Below are 21,943 nucleotides of genomic sequence, written 5' to 3' on the forward strand. Positions count from 1 at the left end.
ACCCAAAACTTGAAAGTGTTTGATGTGCCCACTGTAGAGTAGCTAATGTAGTAATCTTAAACTAACAGGGGCCACTATGGGAAGGCGACCGGGAAGAGGTCTGGTAGATATGGACCTATTTGAGTCTTAATACATATGTGCATGGAAGCAATGCTAGGAATCTCTCTAAATAGCTATCCTTACCTCAAACTAGCAAAAACCCTATGTCTTTCTTATTATTGCTTATGTTTTCTCTTCGACAAAATTGAAGAAGAGAGCAGAACATGTGGGTGGAGAGAAGAGGGAGAGGGTGGGCAGCAAGGGGGAGAAATGGCCCAGCTGTATGCACATATGAATAAATGAATAAAAAAAGATAGTTAGTATTAAGGTTAGAATTTCAACATAGATCAATTTTGGTAGAAATCTTGCTTTCTTTCTATATTATTTGCCCTCCAAGTTTGGCATTTTTATCAATGGAATTTATAGCATTTTGTGCAAGTGAGGTTGGCAATAAATGAAAAGATTTCAAATTTATATGGATGCATTATCAATTACTATGAAGATGGTGAATCCCAACATCACCTCTGGGAGTCTTAAAAATATAGAAGGAAGCATACTTTACAACAAATGACATTTAATAAGGTGAGAAATCCCTAACTGGAGGCTGAATTATGTATGGGACATTTATAATGGGAAAACTGGGGGAAAAAGACAGAAACAGCAGTGAGACGATACATTAAAAAATTGAAAGCCTGGTCTCACTTTCCCTCATATTAAAATAATATATGTCCTTAATATATATTATTATTCCCAAAGCCATGCCAGAATAAGACTAGCGTAAGCTTTTGTTCCTCTGTTTCCCTCTCTCTCCAAAGCTGATTAAGATCCAGAACATGTTTTGTCCTAAAGAATTTAAAAATATATGGCTGACCATGGGATATGGATGGAGGGGCAAAAATAAAGAGGAATAACGTGGGTTTCCTGTTGCCTAGTTCTGTCATTGTGGGTTAAACTGTATCTTCCCCCAAAAATATATAAGTGCTAACCCGTTGTACCTGTAAATGTGACATCATTTCAAAATATGTCTTTTCAGAGACAATCAAGTTAAGCTGAGTTCATGATGGACTCTGGTGGGTCCTAAATCTATTCACTGGTGCTGCTGTAGGAAGTTCACATAGCAAGAAAGGATTTTAGACAGGTGCACATGAGTGGGCCTTCATGCTGGGGACTGAGAAGAGGAAAGGCACAGGAAACAGTGAGACAACATATTTAGAAAAAAATTTAAATTCTACTCTCGCCTTCCACCATATTAAGCCAATATATGCCCTTAATATATGACATACAAGACTGAGATATTCTGCTAGAAAACAGCAGAAGAGATGAAGGAGAAGTGATAGAGGAAAAAATGACAGAGAATGAAAAATAAAAGTTAAATGATATGTAGAAAAATCACGTAAATACCAACAGTGAAGTAACAAGAAGTCCAGAGGGAGAGAAAAAATAAAATGGGCAGCAGGAAATACTGGAAAAAAGGAGAACCATTTCTCAGAATTAAAGTGTAATAGAACAAATAGATGAAAAGTGTTCACAAAAGACCAAAAAGGATAAAAATCAGTTACGTGCATTATAGTGAAAAATAATAACCTCCGAAACATCTAAAAGTTTTCAAAAAAGAGCATGTAACATAGAAAGGAGGAAGAATTGATTTGCTTTCAGCTTTTGATAGCTTTTATCCGAAAAAAATTGTATATTTTGTCTAAATTTCAAACTCGTCGGGGTCTGAAGAACAACATGTCGGAAAGAATGAAAACAGTCCAGTGAAGGTGAAGGGATAAAAATGCATGCAAAAGCTAGCAACATTCCACACATACTCTTGAACATGAGTTAAGTGAGAAGCATATCAATATTGCTGAGCACTGAAAGTTAACACCAGATTTACAAATGTAATTAATTAGCAAGTTTACAGAAAATGAGGAAATGTAGGTCTGCAGTTGCTCATGACATAATCACAATCCAAGCTTTGAAATATAGTATCTAGTGTTCAGAGGACCATCGAAAAATTTTAAGAGCCTGATAATGAATTTTTTAATTTGGAAGAAATCATAGAAAAAGTTCATGGTATCCTGCTACCATATTTATGTAAAATATACACTAAATCAAATGACATAATCTATCATGTACTAAAACAAAAAATTAAAAATGATGTTTTATTAAAATTAAATCATTTTGCACAAGGTTTATAAAAGCTAATTATTTCTTAATTATTTTGAAAACAATCCCTAGTGCAAGCAGATAACAATTACTGGTGTTATTATGTATTCCCATAATGCAAATATTTCTACATGTGAACATTTTTTAGGAAGTTTGCCAGTAGAGGACTCTGCAGGTAAAAGATCATACACTTAAGAGACTATTCACAAAACAATTTAAACATACACACACAGAGCCAATTGTACACAAATCAAATAATGCATCAGAAAACATATCATTCTCAAAAATGAAAATTTTAAGACTTTTTATGCATATACATTCTTCAAATTTTGTGACCAATACAGCAAAAATATCTTTTGGTGGCACTGGAAAGTTTTCCTTCAACTAAGGACTGTACATAATTTTTTGTTTCAATGAAAGACTACAGTTAGTTGAAAACACATTTTAAATCATAGTCAAATGAGTTTGAAAAGATCATTTGATTCTAATGTCACTGAAATTTATTTTAAGGAAAAACATGATGCTCTTTTGGGAACTGTTGGTGAAATAGTAAATATGTACATTATGAAAATTAGATGTTACCATAAGGTGCACAGCTGTAATCCCAGCACTGGGGAGGTAGAGGCAGAAAGATTGGGAGTTTGAGGCTAGCTTGGTCTACATAGCTAGACCCTGTGTTATTTCTGAATCCCCACAGAAATTACTTAAACCAAATGCCTCATTGCAAATTATATTGTTTAATCATGACTTATTATTTTAAGTAAAATCAATGTTAAGAAAAATGATGCCAGAGTCTTTGCTCCTGTTTCCTGCATGGGGAGCAGGAAATTTTTCTCTCTTTTCTCTCTGCCCCCACCTTATCTATACTTTATCCTGTTACACCAAAATAAATCCTTGCTAAAACTTTAAAAAAGAAAAATAAAAATGATGGCAAAACTACAATGAAACTTACAAAGTTGAAATGCATCAAAAGCAGATCCAGGGAACTATAAATATTGCATTGAAGCATCTAGTTAGAAGACAGAACACACATATAAGACTATGTCATGTGATACAGGAGATGTTGGAGTGATGAGTGTGCAAGCCAAGGACACTAAGGCTGCCAGCATCCACCAGGAGCTGGGAGAAGAATCCACATTCTCCCTAGAGCCTCCAGGAGGCCCCAACCCAGAGCTGTGAAATAAATTTCTCTTTCAAGCCACCAAGTTTGCCCTACTTTTGTTTCTGTAAACTATGAAACACATACGCATGTGGATGGAAATAATCCAATGGAGAACAAAACGTTTCACTGTCAGAGATTAAATTACTGGGATAATAGCCTTGAGTAAGCAAGAAAGGATTTTTAAAACAAATGCAGCAACTTGCTTCAAATAGATACAAAACGTTTACTTATGGGGACTTGACAGAAAGGGGAGCCGAGATTGTACATCAAGAAACCAGTAGGAAAAGAATACAACACTCACGTGCCACGCACTCCCCACAAATACCCTAACAAATGTACCCAAATGCCCACAAAAGCACACAAATAATGGACTCATGGGAAAGGTACTATGATATTTCTTGATAATAAGAAAATGCTGAAGGATTTTACGGATTTGCTGCTTTCATCCACTTTAGCCCAGGGACGGTAGCCACAACCTCAGAATGCCTAGGGAGTCAGAGACTCAGGGCGCCCAGGCTGCAGATGGCAAAACCGCAAAAACAGAGAAACTGCTGAAACCGCCGAAACCGCCAACCGGGCGGCACTGGAAGTGCAGGGCAAGTCCACCAAGACCAGTAGGTGTCCCACAATGGAAGAGGTAAGGCGGCAACAGATGTGGGGTCTCCGAGACAAAGACAACGTAAAATGGCTGAGAGGACGCCAAAGGAGAGCTGTGCCCTGAAGCAGTCTTACAATATTATGACTGCAAAGTCATGATTATGACTTCGCAAGATGTTCCAAACTATCAGGTGTATCAACTTAGCGGTGGAGTGGATTTTGGGGACAAAGGAAGGATTTTGTGTATGTGTAACAGAAAGTAAAGTATTGACAATCCAACTCAGATTAATACTTTTAGGTTATAAAGTCTAACGAACCAACAGTGTCACTAGCATGAATTGTGAGCTGAGTATTAGCTGATGGATGAATAAACAGCTAAATATATGAATGGTGTGTATTGAGGATATTATAAAAAGTAAAATTAAAGCTATAGAATCTATGATCCCTTTGAAAAAGGGATTAAGAAATAGTAGCCATGGGTAAAGGTATCCTTTTGACCCAAATCAGCTCTTTTCAGAATGCCTGTGCCTTTGCTTGTATAAAAATATGGATAATTGACACTCTATACATTTAGCATGTGATATAAATATTATAGGGAACACTTTGAAACAACATTATTTATTTTATAGGTCAAAAAAGAAATAATTGCTATGGAGGACCATGATGACTTAATGCTGTCATCTGAAATAAGCTCAGAGAACTGTGAGGTGACTGATGCTGACTATGAGACTATTTTGGTTCTATTAGAGAAACTTGGGATGGAGTGTAAAGGTAAGACTGTTGCATAAGGCTTTTTAGATATATTATAGAAATGTGTGCACATATTTCCTCACTGCACCATATAATATTGATGTGTTATAGTACTGTTCACACAGGTATGTGCTTTATATTAAAGTAGAATACAAGGGAGACCTGGGGATGTAGTTCAGTGGTGAAGTGCTTGCCTAGCATCTGCTAGAAAGCCCTAGGTTTGTCCCCAGCATTACAAAAACAAAGAATGCTAAAAAAACACCTATTGTTTCCAGCCAAAGAGAAATTTTAATTCCCATTGCACTTTTCTCAGTGTGAGTGAAACTCCCAGGATTTTTGTTGACTCTGCTTCTCGCACTCTTCTTTACCATGATCAGGTCAGTTTCTATCATTTTTACCTAGAATCCTGTAGTAACCTTAAAACTCTTTCCCCTTCTACCTCTCCTCCTGAAATCATGATCTACCCTGCAACTATAATTATAAATTTTTTAAATTTCATATATGATCATGCTAACCCATTGATTAAAAACCAGCTATCCTTTCTCATCGCTATAAGTTTAAAGATGTCACTCCTCCAACTTTATCCTCCATCTCTGTGTCCCAGCCTCTGTCTTATGTGTGTTCTTGCAACCTAGCTTTTTGTTTTCAGTAGCTTTACTGAGGTATAAGTGATATATAATAAACTGCAACTGTATTAAGTGAGCAATTTGATAACCTTCAACATGGGTCAAACATATATTTAATCACCATAATGAAAATGGTTAACAAATCCACCAGCCTTTGTGGATGTATTCCCTTGTGAATGGACTGAGAACTTTTCCAAACAATGTGTAAAATTTTACATTCCCATCAGCAGTATACAGGAGTTCCAATTCCCCACTATCTTTACAAACACATAGTATCCTCAGCTTTTTAAATAGTCTTTCTAATGGGTGTGCATTGTGCACATAAATATGGTTTTAATATGCAATATATTGATCCCTAGTATTATTGAGCATATTTCTATGTGCTTATTTTCCATTGTATATCTTCTTTGGTGAACTGTTTTTGCAAATCCTCTGGCATTTAAGAATTAGATTGTTTATGATTTGTTGGGCTTTAAGACTTTGTTATATAACCTGGATACCATTTCTTTATCAGCTATATTCTTGCAGACATTTTCCCCCAGTTTGTGAATTGATTATTTTTGGCAGTATGGAATATGAACTTACAGCTTCAATGCTTGATGGCATGCATTCTACCACTTGAGCCACACCCTGGCCCTTGATTATCTTTATCTTTCTTTCATCAATTTTTGTTCCCTGTGTCAGGGATTGAACTCAGGGTATTATGCATGCTAGGCAAGCATGCTTCCATTGAGCTACATCTATAGCTTTCATTATATCTTATGAAAAAGAGTTTCAGATTTTAATGAAGTCCAATTTATATATTTGTTCAATTATAATTTTTGATTTTTGTATCATATGTATGAAATCTTCACCTAACACAAGTTTAGAAGATTTTTTCCTATGCTTTCTCCAAGAAGTTTTATAGATTCAGACTATAAGTTTGGATATAGGATCTATTTTGAGCTCATTTTTGTGTTGGGATGATATATGGATCCAAGTTCATTTTGTAGATATGATCCAGCTGTGGCAGCACAATAAAGTGAAAAAGCTATCCATTTTTCACTGCACTGACCTCATGACTTCATCAAAAATATTTTGACTATTCATGTATTGGGTGTATTTCTGCATTTTCTGTTGTATTCTATTGACTGATTTATCTTTCATTTTACCAATACCATGATGTTTTAAGTAGCATAGGTTTATAATACTTCAAATAAACCCATTATCCATACCATTTTGTTCTTTTCCAGTGGTTATTTAAGGGTTCTAGATCCTTTATTTCCATAGTTTTTTGTTCGTTTGATTGTTTTTGTTTTTTTCTGTGGTGCTGAGGATTGAACTCAGGCCTTTTTCATGCTCCTCAAGTGCTCTTTCACTGAGGGCAATTCCCAAACCATCATATGAATTTTAGAATCACCTTGTCAATTAAAAATGGAAAACCTGCTGTCCCCTGGAGAATTACATTGAGAAGAATTAACATCTTAATAATAACTTTTGGAGCTCCTGAACAATGTGTATACCTGTGTTTACATATGTTGCATTTAATTTTGTCAAGAATATTTCATAGTTTATAGTGTTTTTTGTAGTTCTGGGGATTGAACCCAGGGTGCTGCTCATGCAAGGCAAGCACTCAACCATGGAGCAGCATCCTGAGTCCTAGTTTTTATTGTTTTAAACTTTCCCTATTTTATTAAATTTATTTTAAAGATATTTTGATAAAGTAGTAGGTTTTTCTTTTTAAAAATATGTTTTATTTTTAATTGACACACAGTAATTGAACATATTTATGGAGTACACTGTTATGCTTCATCACATATATACAATATGCAAAGTTTAGGTCAGAGTTACTGTATGTCTGTCACTTCAGACATTAATCAATAATTTGTTTTGGGAAACTTCCAATTCCACTAGCTATTTTGAAATATTGAATTAATTATTATCACTTACTATCTTTGGAAGTAAGTATCTATGGAATATTAGACATTATCCTTCTGATCCAACTGCCACCCTGTATCATTTAGTCATCCTCTCTCCATCCCCCTCTTCCACACCTCTCTTGGAACCACTGTTATGTTCTTTACTTGCATGAGGTTTTTTTTGCATGAAAGCTGGATAGAGGTTTATCATTTCTGTGGAGGTTCTCTAAGTGTTTGATTTCAGTATCTTTCTCTGTTTTCTACTTAATTGATTCTACCTTTGGTAGTATGTTTGGATACATGCTAACAAATACCATAATCTAGCTCATAAATAGCATAATTTTTCCTCCAAAGCCTAGAGACCAGGAAGTCCAAATGAAGATGTAATGTCTGGTTAGGGTCTGCTTCCTGGTCAATTTCTTGTTGCCTCACATGACAGAAATAGTTAATGAGTTCTGTAGGGTCTTTGTTTTCTTTCAGTCATTAATCATATTTATTAATTGTCACATTGTAAATATTTTCAAATAATTTCCAATACTACATTTATATGTTTTCAAATAATTTCCAATACCATGTTTAACAAATGGGTCCATTTTAAGAGCACTGGTATGGATCTAATCTCTTTACCTAATCACTTTCTAAAGGCCCCACCTTTTAATACCATCGGTTCTGTGATTAGATTTCAGCATATGAATTTTTCAGGAACACAAACATTTGGATTATAAAAATGTTTATTACATCCTTGATCTGTTATGTTTGGGTTTAACTTGGTCTTTTCTATTTTGTTTTTCATTCGATTTTTTAATTAGCATACAATAAGAACACAAGGAAGTTTCATTGTGGTAATTCCATATATGTGTAAAGTGTACTTTGAACAAGTTCACTCTAACCATTATATTTCTATACCCGGTTCTCTCCTCCCACCCTTTCAAAATAGTGTGTGGTGGGTTTGATTATGCTGTCTTCATAAGTCTATATGTAATGCAGTTCAATCTTCTTCACCACTCACTATTCTGTTCTTTCCCTCTCTGTCTTCCTACTGATTCCTCCACAGATAGTCCCTCTTTTCTATTCATGTCACATTAATCTTATCATTGTAATCACCATTATCATTTTGGGTCTAGACTACTTAAATGAGCAGAAGTGTGTGGCATTTGGCTTTTTGAACTTGGCTTATCTCACTTAATATGATTATCTCCACTTCCATCCATTTTCTGCATACTTTTCTTAGCCATCCATTGGTTTTTGGGGACCTCAACTGATTGCCCAGTTGGATTTTGTGAACATAGCTACAATACCAAGAGCATGAAAGTATCTGTCCTGTATTTATACTTCTTTGGATATATGCCCTAGAATAGTAGGTTCTTGATTCTGTTTATGTGGTGTATTATATTTTTTAAAGTTTATGAGTGTTAAACCATCCTCAATTCCATGGAATAACACTAATCATGGTGTGTGATCTTTTATGATCTTGTCTTTTAACCTAATGATTATGTTGTTTTATGATCTTACTGTTCAGTTTGGTTTGCAAGTATTTTATTGAGAATTTTTACATCTATGTTTGTCAAAGAGATTGATCTATAATTCTCTTTTATTGTTGTGTTCTTTTCCTGTTTTGGAGTCAGTATAATATTTGCTTCATAAAATGAGTTTGATAGCATTCCTTCACGTTATTTCATGGGAAAATTTGAGAAATATTGGAATTATTTTTTCTTCAAAGTTCTGGTAGGATTCCCCAACAAAACAACCAGAGCATGGGCTTTTCTATGTTGGCAGCCTATTGTGGTTTCAATCTTATTGTTTGTTATACATCTATTTAAATGGTTTGTATCCTCTTGGCTCAGTTTTGGTAGGTCAAATGCATTTAGAAATTTATTCTTTTCTTTTTCATTTTCTAGTTTATTTTAATATAGGTTTTCAAAGTATTCCCAAACAATCCTGTCATTTCATTGGTATTTTTTATAATATCACTTCTTTGTCTGTAATTTTATGAATTTGCATCTTTCACACCTTCTTTTAGTCATATTGGCTAAGGTCTTATTAATCTTATTTATTGTTTCAAAAAACCAACTTTTTTCAATGATTCTTTGTATATTTTTAGTTTCTATTTCATCAATTTATGCCCAAATCTGTATTATTTCTTTCATTCCACTTGTTTTGGTATTGGATTATTCTTGTTTAAAGTGCATGATTACGTTATTTGTGATATCTCTGTTTTTCACTAATAGTGACCTGTATCTTCTGGTTAATTTTGTTTTGAAGTCTGCTTTACCAGGTATAAGAATAGTCATTTCTTCCTGTTTTTTGGATCCATTGTTTGGAAGATCTTTTTCTACCCTTTCACCATGTTCCACCTTTCCATTGTTTGTCAATGAGATGCATTTCTTGTAGGTGAGTCTTGCTTTTTAATGCAATTTGTTATTCTGTGTCTTTTGATTGGAGAATTGAGATCACTAACATTCAGTGTTATATTGAAGGCTATGTAGCATTTTCTGTCATTTTGTTGTTTTTCTCATATTTACTTTTCCCCTTTTCCATGTTTGCTAAGCTACTTGCCTAGTGGGGTTTATTCTTTCTTGTGTTTTCCTTGTTCTTCTAATCTTCTTCTTCTCTCTATAGGATTCCCTTAAGTATCTTCTGAAATGCTGATTTGGTTGTCATGAACTGCTTTAGTTTTTGTTTATGGTGGAAGGTTTTCTTTCTCCTTCAATTAGGAAGGATAGTTTTATTGGATACAGTAATCTCAGTTGATAGCTGTTTTCTTTCAGGGCTCAACATATATCATTCCATGCTTTCCTTGCATTTAGAATTTGTAATTAGAAATTTGTTTTACAAATAGATTTGCCTTTACATGTGACTTATCACATCTCTTTTTGCAGCTTTCAATATTATTTTCTTGCATGTTTATTGTTTTAATTATATAATGTCAGAATGTGGATTTTTTTTCTGATCTTACTTGTTTGGTGTTCTGAAAGCCTCCTGTTCCTGGATGACTCTCTCTTTTCTGAGATTGGGGAAATTTTCTGCTATTATATTATTGAAGAAGTTAACTGTTTGGTTACTAGGTCTTCTTCTATACCTATAATTCATAAGCTTGGTCTTTTGATGTTGGCACAGCGGTCTTACATGCTTTGTTTAAATATTCTTACTACATTTCATTGTGTTCCACTGATGGATCTAATTCCTCTAATTTATCCTTAATCCCTAATATTGTATTTACAACACTATTCGTTCTAATCAGTCACACACTCTCTTTCTTGCATTTAACAAAATTTAGTCTCTTTTTAATTTTATTTTTAATTTGTTATATTATTATAACTGGGGGTGTATTATAGTGCGTACAAAAGTTTTTGAATTCACTCTGTCCATCATTTTCTTTTATCCCCCCACTACCAATTCCTGTAATAGTTTTAACTGTTCTTTTTATTCCATTTTCATACTTGAGTACATTATATTTCCACTACCTTCAGCCTCTTACATTTTCCTTATGTCCCCTCCCCTCTATGTCTTCCCCCCTTCCACTGGTATCAACGTATCAACCCCCAGTCAGGACCTGATTTGCCTTCCAGTTTTCCATTTCTGAAAAAAAGATATTTTGATTTGTTTAAGATAGCTGTACAGGGACTTTCTTGTGACATTTCCACCTATGTATATATTATAGCTCAAATTGGTTCATGGCCTCTATTTTTCTCTTTTATACTTAGTCCCCTTCTTATGGTGATTTCAACAGGTTTCATTTTCTATATTGGTTCTTATTTAGAACGTATATCACCCATATTCACCTTCTTAACTTCCTTCTTTACCCTCTTTCTCCCAGTAGTCACCTCCCCTTAGCATAATCACTTTTCATAATGCTGCTTATATTTGTGTTGTGTCTATATCCCACATATGAAAGAAAATACGTGGCCTTTGTCTTTTTGAGCCTGGCTTCCTTCACTTAACATGATGTCCTATAACTGCATTTATTTTTCCAAAAAACCACATGGTTTCATTCTGCCTTATGAATTAATAAAACTACTGTATGTAAATATTACATTTTCTTAATCCATACATAAGTACTGGGTCATCTTGGCTGTTTACCTAGCTTAGCTGTTGTGAATAATGATATCATAAACATGGGTGTGCAGGTGGCTCACACCTGACTTATATTCTTTCCTGACTATCCCTAGAAGAGGAATTGCTGGGTCATATGGCAAAAGCTTTCCACTTTTTTCCATAATGGATGTACTAATTAACAATCCCATCAGCACTGTATGATGGTTCTATTTTCTCCACTTCTTTGCCAACTTTTATTGTTGCTGTTTATGTTCTTGATAGTAGGCGTTCATTTGCCCATTCCTTCATTGGGTCATTGATTTTAGGAGAGTTTAGATTTTGAGCTCCCTGTAAATTCTTGTTATAATTCTCTTGTCAGATATATAGCTATCAGAGATTTTCTCCCATTCTGTGGAGAACCTTTTCAATTAGAAACCATTTCTATTGTTGTGCAGAAACTTTTTAATTTCATGTAGTTCCATTTATTTGTCAATCCTTTCTCTTAGTTGCTGAGCCATTTGTGTTGTACTGAGGAAGTCATTGCCTGTGCCTATTAATTCCACTGCATTCCCTGCTCTCTCCTACACTAACTTCCATGTTTCAGGTCTTAAATTAAGATCCTTAATCCACTTTGAGTTCATACTTGTACAGGGTAAATGATATGGATCTAGTTTCAGTTTTTGCATGCAGATATCTAGTTTTCCCAGCAGCATTTGCTGATGAGATTGTTTTTCCCACTGTATATTTTGGGCATGTGGATGTGGCTGTGTGGATTCACATCTGGGTCTTCCATTCTGTTCCACTGATCTTCATGTCTTTTTTTCTTATTCTTACCAATACAATGATGTTTTTATTTCTATGACTCTGTAATATAGCTTGGAGTTGGATATTGTGATACCTCTAGTATTGTTATTTTTGCTCAGTATTGTCTTGGCTATCTGCAGTCTTTTGTGCTTCCAAATGAAATTTAGGGTTGAGTTTTCATTCTCTGTGATGAATGTCAAGGGAATTTTGGTGGGGATTGTATTGAACATGTAGATTGCTTTTGGTAGTGCACCCCTTTTCACAATATTGATTCTGCCAATTCACGAGCATGGGAGATTTTTCCATCTTCTGTAGTCTTCTTCAGTTTATTCTTTAATGGTTTATAGTATTAATTGTAGAGGTTTCTTGCTTCCTTTGTTAAGATTATTCCTAGGTATTTTATTTTTTGAGGCCACTATAAATGGAATTATTTTCATATATTCTGTTTTAGACTGTTGATTGTTGGTATATAGAAAGGCAACTAATTCTTGTAAATTCATTTTTATCCTGCTTCTTGCTGAAGCTGTTTATGATGTCTAGGAGTTTTTTGGTGGGGTTTCCAGGTATTATAGGCATAAGATCATATCATCTGCAAATAGGGATAGCATTATTTCTTATTTTCCTATTTGAATTCCTTTTATTTCTCTTTCCTGTCTTGTTATAGCTAGGATTTCCAAGACTATGTTGAATAGTTTTGGACTTTAGGGTTAATGATTTCAATTTTTTTCCCATTTAGTAAGATTGCTGGCTACAGGCTTGTCATATTTTTATTATGTTGAAGTACATTCCTTTTATTCCAAGTTTCATCAGAGCTTTTATCATGAAAGAATGTTGAATTTCGTCATAGGCTTATCATGTGTTTTTGTCTTTGCTTATGTTAATATGCTGTATTACACTTAATGTTTTGCATGTGTTGAGCCATCCCTGTGTCCTTGGTATGAAGCCAACTTGGTCATGGTGTTTGATCTTTCTGATATGTTGTTGGATTTGGCTTGCATTCTTTTATTGAGGATTTTTGCATCTATGTTCATCAAAGAGATTGGACTGTAGTTCTTTTTTTTTTTAATGCCCTTGTCCTGCTTGGAGATGAGTGTAATCCTGGCTTCATAGAATGTTGTGCTGTTTCCTTTCCTATTTCATGGAAAAATTTGAGAAGTATTGATGTTAGCTCTTCTTTAAAGATCTGGTAAATTTCAGTAGTGAATCTGTAGGGTACTGACTTTTCTTTTTTGGGAGACTCCATTGCTGCTTCAATTTCATTCCTTGATATGGATCTATTTAGCTAATTTGTATTCTCTAGGTTCAATTCTGGAGGGTCATTTGTTTCTATAATTTTTTCCATTTTTTCTAGATTTTCAAATTATTTAATATAGTTTTGCAAAGTAATCCTTAATGATGGCCTGAATTTCCTTGGTGGTGTTGTAATGTCCACTTTTTAATTTAATTTTATAAATATGTGTCTTTCTCCACCATCTTATGCAGATTTGCTAGAAGTTTATCAATCTTATCTATTTTTTTGAAGAACCAGCTTTTTGTTTCATTGATTATTTGTATTGGTTTTTTTGATACTCTTTCATTGATTTTGGCCCTTATTTTTATTATTTCTTTCCTTCTGATAGTTTTGGGCTTTATTTGGGCTATAAAATTTTTCACTTCTGAGATTTTAATTTGTTTTGCTTTTTTTTCAGAATTTCTGTATCTTTATTGAATTCCTTTTTTTAATATCCTGCATTTTCTTCTTTATTTCATTCAACTGTTCTGTTAGTCATTTATATATATCCCCTCTGAATTCATTCAGCTGCATACACATATCCTCTTTAATATCATTGACCATTCTTGTTATTGTTTTGTTGTTTTAATTCATTGTTTGAAATTTCTTCCTCATCACTATCATCATTTCAGTACTGTATAGTTTTTGAGCTTGAAGGAGACATATTGACTTGTTTTATCATGAAACTTGTGTTTCTAAACTGAGATTTATGTATCTGGGGATGAGTTTTTGGTTGGAATTTTCAGTCTTTTGTGTCCTTTTATTTAGGAATTCTCAAAGACTTTTTAAGACTGTGTAGTGGCCATGTTGTGGTGTTTTATCACCTCAGCTCTGGGTGTCTGATCAGCTCTACTTCAGTTCCCTCTCCTTGTGTCAGTGGCATGGAACCTGCCACATATTAGGAAGCTGGGAGATAGGAAGGGTGATTCCATGTCTTTCAAGGATTATTCATTGTCTTGAAAATTGTCATTTAATATATTTTGTCTGTTTTCTTCAGTCCGTTTCTGGTAGGAAGGTAAATCAGGTACATCATCTTGGCTAGAAGCATATTTCAATAGAGCCTCAGCACATTCTACAAATTGGCTAGATTGCTCCTTGTCACCCTCTGCCTAACTGCTTCCAATTAATCCTTCATTTACTAATGTTCCCTTCTCTTCCTCTGGGTACCTTCCTGATCTTAGTTTAGGTCATTTTCTCTTAGATGATCACAGAGATCTATTGTCTGAACTTATCTGCCTTTGTAATGGAAATTTTATTTCACTTCCTTCCCCACTAGAGGTTAAACATCTGTTTTGTCTGCAGAGCTTAGTGTGATGTGTTCCACATTGTAGGTTTGTGTACATTTGTTTGGGATATGAAAAAGTGAATGTGAAAATGTATAGCACTCCATATAAGAAAGTGCTCATATGTGTTATTTCTTTTCTACCTGATATAGATTCTGGTAGTTTATTGAAAATCCAGGATACAGTCCATTCATATAAAAAATTAATACATCTTAAAAGTAGTCACTGTGAAGTACTTAACAGAAAAATTAAAAAATGGAAAAAATGATTAGTGCATTACAAAAGGAGCTATCAGAAACTGAGCAAGAAAAACTAGAACAAGAAAAAGAAGTCTGCAATTTGAGGTATGATATCCTAGTTTTAAATAAATGTGTGAGGGCTGGGGTTTAAGTCAGTGGTAGGGTGCTTGCTTATCCTGTGTAACGTCCTGGGATTGCTCCCCAGCTGTGGAAGTCAAAGTTTAAATTTTGAGTCAGGCACAGTGGTGCTCACCTGTAATCCCAGCACTTAGGAGGCTGAGGTGAGAGCACCAGGAGTTTGAGGCCAACCTAGCAGACATTGTCTCAAAAAACAACAAAAAGGAAAGATTCAAAGAATATGTTTTATACTACAAATACATAGGGGAATTTCTGTGATTGCTGACTTGCGCTTTGGGGGTTTAGCCAGGGAGAAAAGTTCTTATTCTTATGGAATATGAAATCTTGAGACTAATTAAACAAGTTGTTAACTGTGAATTCTTCCAATAATTCAGACTATACCATTCCAAAGCAAAATTTTAATGGTATAGAAATCTGGTAATTTATTTACCAAATACAATCTGGTATTAGTTTTTTTTTGTTACGTTTTGTGCAAGGAACATTGTTATATAATTATTTTCTATATTTACTTTGAATAAATTCTTCCAGATAGAAATGTTTGGCTAAAATATAGGAATATTTTAAATATCTTTTTGTCAATTCTTTTTTCTAAATTGTTGTCAAGAAAGTTTGTATTAATGTCCATTTCCACTAGAAGAGTATGAAATGGCCATTTATATCATCCTATAAAACTTTAAGAACATTTACAGTTCTTTGGTGTGTAAGGATCAAATCCAGGGCTGAGCAAGAGTGATAGTTATCATCTTTAATACTAATATTCATGAGATAAAAAGTAGAGTAGAAAGAGTTTACCGATTAGTTTTTCAGCAATACATAAAATTAATTCAAATTTCTATGGTGAAAGGACCATAATTCTCTATTATTTAATTACTTATTGGATCTTGTCCTGTTCCAAAGAAATATTATTATTGCTTATAAAATGCATAACAACATGCAGTATGTGCTGACAATGTAAAAGTAAAGAATTATAAAAGTGGGATAGCACACTTAGCCTAAGCTTGGACTACAGGAATGCACTGATATTTGTTGGATGGAAAATATCTGAGGTTGAGATCTCATATTTTAAATTCCTTTCAGGGATTTCTGTCATTTCATCAAGATAACACTATACTTATGGAATCTATAACTTTTTTGTAAGAAATAATTTAAAAATATGAGTTAAATTTAAACTATGTGTTTTCATTGAGATGTAATTATATAAGGAATGCATTTTACACATGCCACTTCACTGCATAAGTTTGAAGTTCTTTTCTGTGCTATGTATCTGGGTTACTAATGACAGAAATTTACTAATTAACTTAATTTTCATTATTGCCTTTCAAGTATATGTGTCATTTGGAAGAGAGTGGAGTGAGAAATTAAAAACATGAGAAATAGGAAGAAAAAATAGTAAATATTAAGTAACATAGAAATTCAATTAGGATAATAATTCAACATATGAAATTAGATTACAAAAAGAGCCTTTCATTTTATTATAAAACAAATTTCATTGCAAGCATATTTAACTGTAGATTTGCCTTAAAACACGAAGAGGAGAAAAGAAGAAATGCTGTTTGGCTTTGTGAAAAAATTAAGGAACAGTTAATAGAAAAAGAAGAGTACTATAATAAAGAAGTTGAAATGAAACAACAACTTGACATGTGTGTTAGAACACTGGATATGGAGCTGAAGACTGTGAGAAATAATTTAACTAAGGTAAATTAATATTTCTACAATTTCAGAATTTATGTCAACTTACTTCATCAATATTACTTATCCCATATAGATAGATAGATAGGTAGATATAGTAATGCATTGTTAATAATGGGTATACATTGTGAGAAGTGTATTAAAATTTTGTGACTGAGCAAACATCACAATTGTGTGCTTACACAGACTTAAGACATCTCCCTCAACAGGAGGCAATACAGTCTTACAGGACCACTACTGTTTATGCAGGCTGTTGTCGACTGAACCTTGTTATGTTGTGTATCATTGTATTATTAGGTTTAAATCAAAATATTTACCCTCTATAAAAATGAATTAGCACATTTATAGCTAAAATTATTTGTTGTAAATCTTGGTAACAGATAGATGAAGAAATCGAAAGTAAGTGGGTTTGAATCACTAGCACAATTATTAATTTAGGCATTTTATATCAAAATGCAGATTAATTAGCTTTGAAACTTTAATGAAACAGGCTAAATGCTTTGTAAAGAACTTTTAATTCACAATACTCTGTATTCAAGGACAGTTTTTGGTTTTGAGAAATTTAGTCATCATTTATGTGATGAAAGTTTGACTAATACCTATGACCAAAAGTTTCTTGTGTTTCTAAAAGGTGCTCTATTTCAGTTTTTGTTTTTAAATTTTCTTCTCTTAATAAAGTTCTAGGACCCCTAATGGTGTGAGTCTAAAAACTTAATTCAGTGTATCTCTAGGCTTTAGAGGAACGAAATGATACCCAGAGAAAGCTTTCCCAAGAACAGAATGCCAGAATATTACAAGATGAGATTCTGGCAAATCACCTCTGCAAGGAAAAGGAGATAGAAATGGAGACAGAGAAAATGAGTGCTGAGGTATTTTCTTTAGTCATTTTCAAATATGTGTATATGCATTTCTGTGTACATGTTTTCAATTTGTATTAAAATTCCAAGGAGGTTATTGTGGAATTACAACCCTGTGTGCTTATACATACTATACATACTTTCAGGTTGGTAACAGTTTTTCCCCACTGGAGAACATACTGCTTTTAACTCATGTCAACTTGCCTTCACCAGTTACTTAGGGACATTCTCAATGGCCTCATCCAAGGAGAACACTTTTAACATTTTCCATAGGAATTGATTTTTTGAGGATCTCAAAACCCTTGCTAATAACAATCAATGTTCAAGTTTGACACAATCACTCCACACCCTTCATATGTTAATGTGGAGGTTTGCTTACTTTCCCTTCAAGGTAAGAAACAAAAGTGTAGATAGCAGAGATAATAATTTGACTGTCATCTCCTTCCTTTTGAGAAGAGTTACATTTTGCTCCTAGTTATCTCCTATTTTAGTACAAAGAGCCCCTGAAAATAATGATATTCCCTAACATATACTTAGATAATAAGTATAAGAATGGGCTACCACCATTCTTCATCCCAGGACCAAAGACTTTGTTTTTATGTTTTGCTTTTTCTATACTGGGGATGGAACCCATGCCTTTATGGATGCTATGCAAGTGCTCTACCATTGAGACATGTCCATAACCTAGGATCCATGTATACAGAGTTCAAAATTTCCAGACAGCTTGTAAACAAAGATCCTCATTCCTTCTTATAAGAGCAAATGTTTTAGATTATCTTAAAAAGTATGTGAAAACTTAAGTCAATTCCTTTTCAATTTTATTATTGTTACTATTATATTATTAATTATTATTATTTTAGCAGTACTGGAATTTGCTCTTGTTTTTTTGGAGACAGGCTCTCATATTTTGCCCAGACTGGCCTAGACTGTGATCCTTTCATTTTATGCTTCCCACTGACTTTGTAATGACAGGTGTGCACCATCATGCCCGTCTTTTTATCCATTGAAATGGGGTCTTGCAAACTATTTTGCCTGGTCTGGTCTGGGACTGCCATCTTCCCAAGTAGCTAGAATACAGGTATGAGCCATGGGGTCCAGGACCCATCTCATTTTAGACATAATATAGAAGCAGAGAAGTAGAGCAAGTATAGTATTTATATCCAAAATGAAGAAATAGGAAAAGTTTCCAGATTCTGCCATTGGATTTTTAAAAAGCTACTTTATTGAGCTGTAATAGACAAACCTATAGCTCAGTGTTTCTTAATGTGTTCACAGAGTTATGTCACCATTACCACAGTCAATTTTGGAACATATTCATCATTTGAAGACAAATTCTCAAATCCTTCAATCTTCCCCAGTCCTAGAAACTCACCCATCTGTTTCTTTGTCTATATAATTTCCCTAGCCTGGATATTTCATATAAATGTAATGTACAATATGTAGTCATTTTAGACTGGAACTTTCACTCAGCATGATATTTTGGGGATCACATGTGTTGTAGCAAGTACCAGTACTTTATTTCTTTCTATTGTTTAGTAGTATTCAATTGTGTGGGTATTCCACTTATCCATCACCAGTGGATTGGGTCTTGGATTAATACTCCTTCCTGGCTATAATTAGTAATTTGTCAGGTATTTTGTGAACATGTTTTGATTTCCTATCTACTGGATTTTGATTTCCTGTCTAATTGGGCTGATTTCTCCATCTCTCTGCATTTGACTATGATGTCCTTTCTGTATTGTCAGTTTTTATTTTTGGCCTCATTTATTCAGAACTGGCTCACAATTTACTTTTTCACAAGGCATTGACTGACTCTTCTGATCATTCTTGACCTTACTCTTGTCGGTTGTTGCCTTGTCTTTGCTCTTACATTACTGTTTCTGTTTTTTTATGTATAAATTTACCTAAAGTGCTATAATATATACTAATATGCATGGCTTCTATTTTTGAACAAATTGGAAATATTTTTGCTTAACATTTGTTAGAATAAAATAAAGTCTTTCATACCATTATTGTGTATTCAGAACAGGGATTTACATCTTTCTAATAACTTACCAAGTAAAAAGTTCAGGCTCTATCTTTTCTGATGTGCCATTCCAAATCACCTCCATCTCTCCATGAGGGCCTGGACAAAGCAGTTTAACGTGAACTCTTATTGTAAATGAAGGAATTTGGTAATCTACTATTTAGGACAGTGGCTTAGCCTATCACTGATGGTCATGTCAGTTACATACTACTTAATACAGGAGGTGACATGTGCACTGAGCTCTATGATGATTGTTTACAAGTAGTACTGTGAGCTAGTAAGCTATAACTTATAGTGAGTTGACAAAAAAATGTTAATTAGTGGAATTGATGATAGTTCCATGAAGTTCTGAATATGTAGCCTTGGATACACAGTTCCATTTGCTCCCATTATTTCCTTTATCATGCCACATATCTAAAAGATCAAATTGTATTAGAATACAAAATTCAATAATGATACTAATACTAGTAGCAATTTTATACATAGGTCTCTATGTGCCCTATACTCATATAAGGTTATACTCCCTAATCTTATCTCACCAACCATCCAGTAGAGGTAGATGGTATTACTATCTCCATTTTACCAGTGAAGAAGCTGAGACACAGAAATGTTTACTTGCTCAAGATCACATAGCTGGTGACTGTTGGAGTTGGGATTCAGATTCAGCATTCTGGCTTTTGTGCAAATACCAACTGTCACAATGTTCAATGAGGCATACAGTTGTCGCTTTAAGATCTGTGCTAATTATTATCATTCTTATCATACTTACGGTCATTGATACATATGAATTTTTCAAATCATATTTGGCAAGATGGTGCTTGGAATACAAAATAAAAATTCTTACCATAGGGAATCTGCTCTCTGCCCACATTTTACCAATTTTATAAATTTGAGTATTTGCTAAAATATAATTTAAAAATAAAAAATAATATGTTTTAGTTTTAGAACATGGATAACTAAGCTTTTCTGCAAGTGTTACCTTAGGCTAGTGTTACTTTAGGCTGTGTGGAACGTTGGATTCCTGTTGCAACAAATCAGTGAACTCTGCAGTTTCAACACAATGGTTCTCAGTTTATTCTGCAGAAGAAGGGATGTGGCTCTGTTCCACTGAATCTTACCTTCAAAATTCAGGATGGGATGCACACATTTTATGCCACTATTTGTAAAGTTTTTTTCTTTGTTTTAGCTGCAAGAATTATGGGATCTACAGACAAAGACTGGACAACATGCTGTGCAGATGCAAGAACGTGTGAAAAAGTATGAATACTTAAGTGTTCACGAAGCATATAGTCAATATAGATTGAGAATTATATCATCCATGGTAACATGTACATTTATATGAAGGCTGGGAAAAAATTTACCTTTATGTTACTTGAAATGCATACCTTAGGCCTGAGGGTGGACCTCAGTGGTATAGTGTGTTATTTGTATATGTAAGTCCAAGGTTCAATCCCAGCCCCACATAATAGATAAGCAAACAAATAAGCAAATGACAGGAAGAAATGCATGCACAAAACACAGAAACGATACATTTACCAAATCATCCACTTTTCAAATTGTTATGAATTGAAGTAGTTTCAGATGTTTTTCAGAAATTATGTGGTGATTTTAAAATTGACATGTGAGAATAATTATATTAAACTATACATTTTAGGCTTCAACTTGAAAATTACAAGTTAAATATTACAAAACAAAAGGGAAAAACAAAAATTGAAGAACTGAAGAAAAATTTGTTAAGTAAAAGTGTGGTAAGTCCTTCCACATTAATTTCTATCATAGTGATGTGGAAATTTTCTTGTTCTAGAATTAGAACATAGGAATATTTCAGGCAGCATAAAAATCTCATTGATAAAATATTTGTTGTTTTCAGGCTGACTCTACTTGCTACTAGTAGAGCATTTCCTCTTTATAAAAGTTTAGGTGACTCATAAAATTAATGAAATAGGTACTGATATATTAATTAAAAGGTTCTGATAGTCTAAAAGCCATTGTACAATATTTTTATACATTCATCCATTGAAGTACAAGTAGGTTCTTTCAACTACTGTGAATAACGCTGCTATGGACATTAGTGTAGAACTATGTGTTTGAGTCTCTGCTAACAGAACAGTTAAAAAATAATTTTGATTTAAAACTATTTTCAAAGAGTGAAGATGACACATTGGGCCTCCATGTGCACTCCCTTTGAATCCCTTTTGACTTTCTCTTTTTATAAGTCATTTCTGCTTCCATCTACCTTCTTGCCTAAGCCATCCCTAATGTTTTAATTGTTTTATTTTTTCTTAAATGACAGAAACTGACAGTTAGTGGTAATATCTGCCAGTTATTGACATAAAGCACCTCAAAAGTCAGCGTCTCAAAGTAACATTTATTATTTTG

The 21,943-nt window shown here is 33.8% G+C and overlaps 1 protein-coding gene across 1 annotated transcript in view; it reads left to right on the forward strand.

The window, feature by feature from the left end:
* The window catches only part of LOC109679405 (ankyrin repeat domain-containing protein 26-like), a 73,709-nt gene that overhangs the window by 13,782 nt on the left and 37,984 nt on the right, over positions 1–21,943 (forward strand). Inside the window, 8 exon segments of the mRNA XM_074055407.1 lie at positions 3,808–3,966; positions 4,579–4,720; positions 14,768–14,866; positions 14,869–14,959; positions 16,504–16,687; positions 17,413–17,550; positions 20,751–20,821; positions 21,219–21,312. Of these exon segments, the coding sequence (XP_073911508.1) occupies positions 3,808–3,966; positions 4,579–4,720; positions 14,768–14,866; positions 14,869–14,959; positions 16,504–16,687; positions 17,413–17,550; positions 20,751–20,821; positions 21,219–21,312 (978 nt within the window).

Source organism: Castor canadensis, chromosome 15 (assembly GCF_047511655.1).
Source record: "Castor canadensis chromosome 15, mCasCan1.hap1v2, whole genome shotgun sequence".
NCBI classification, from domain to species: Eukaryota; Metazoa; Chordata; class Mammalia; order Rodentia; family Castoridae; genus Castor; species Castor canadensis.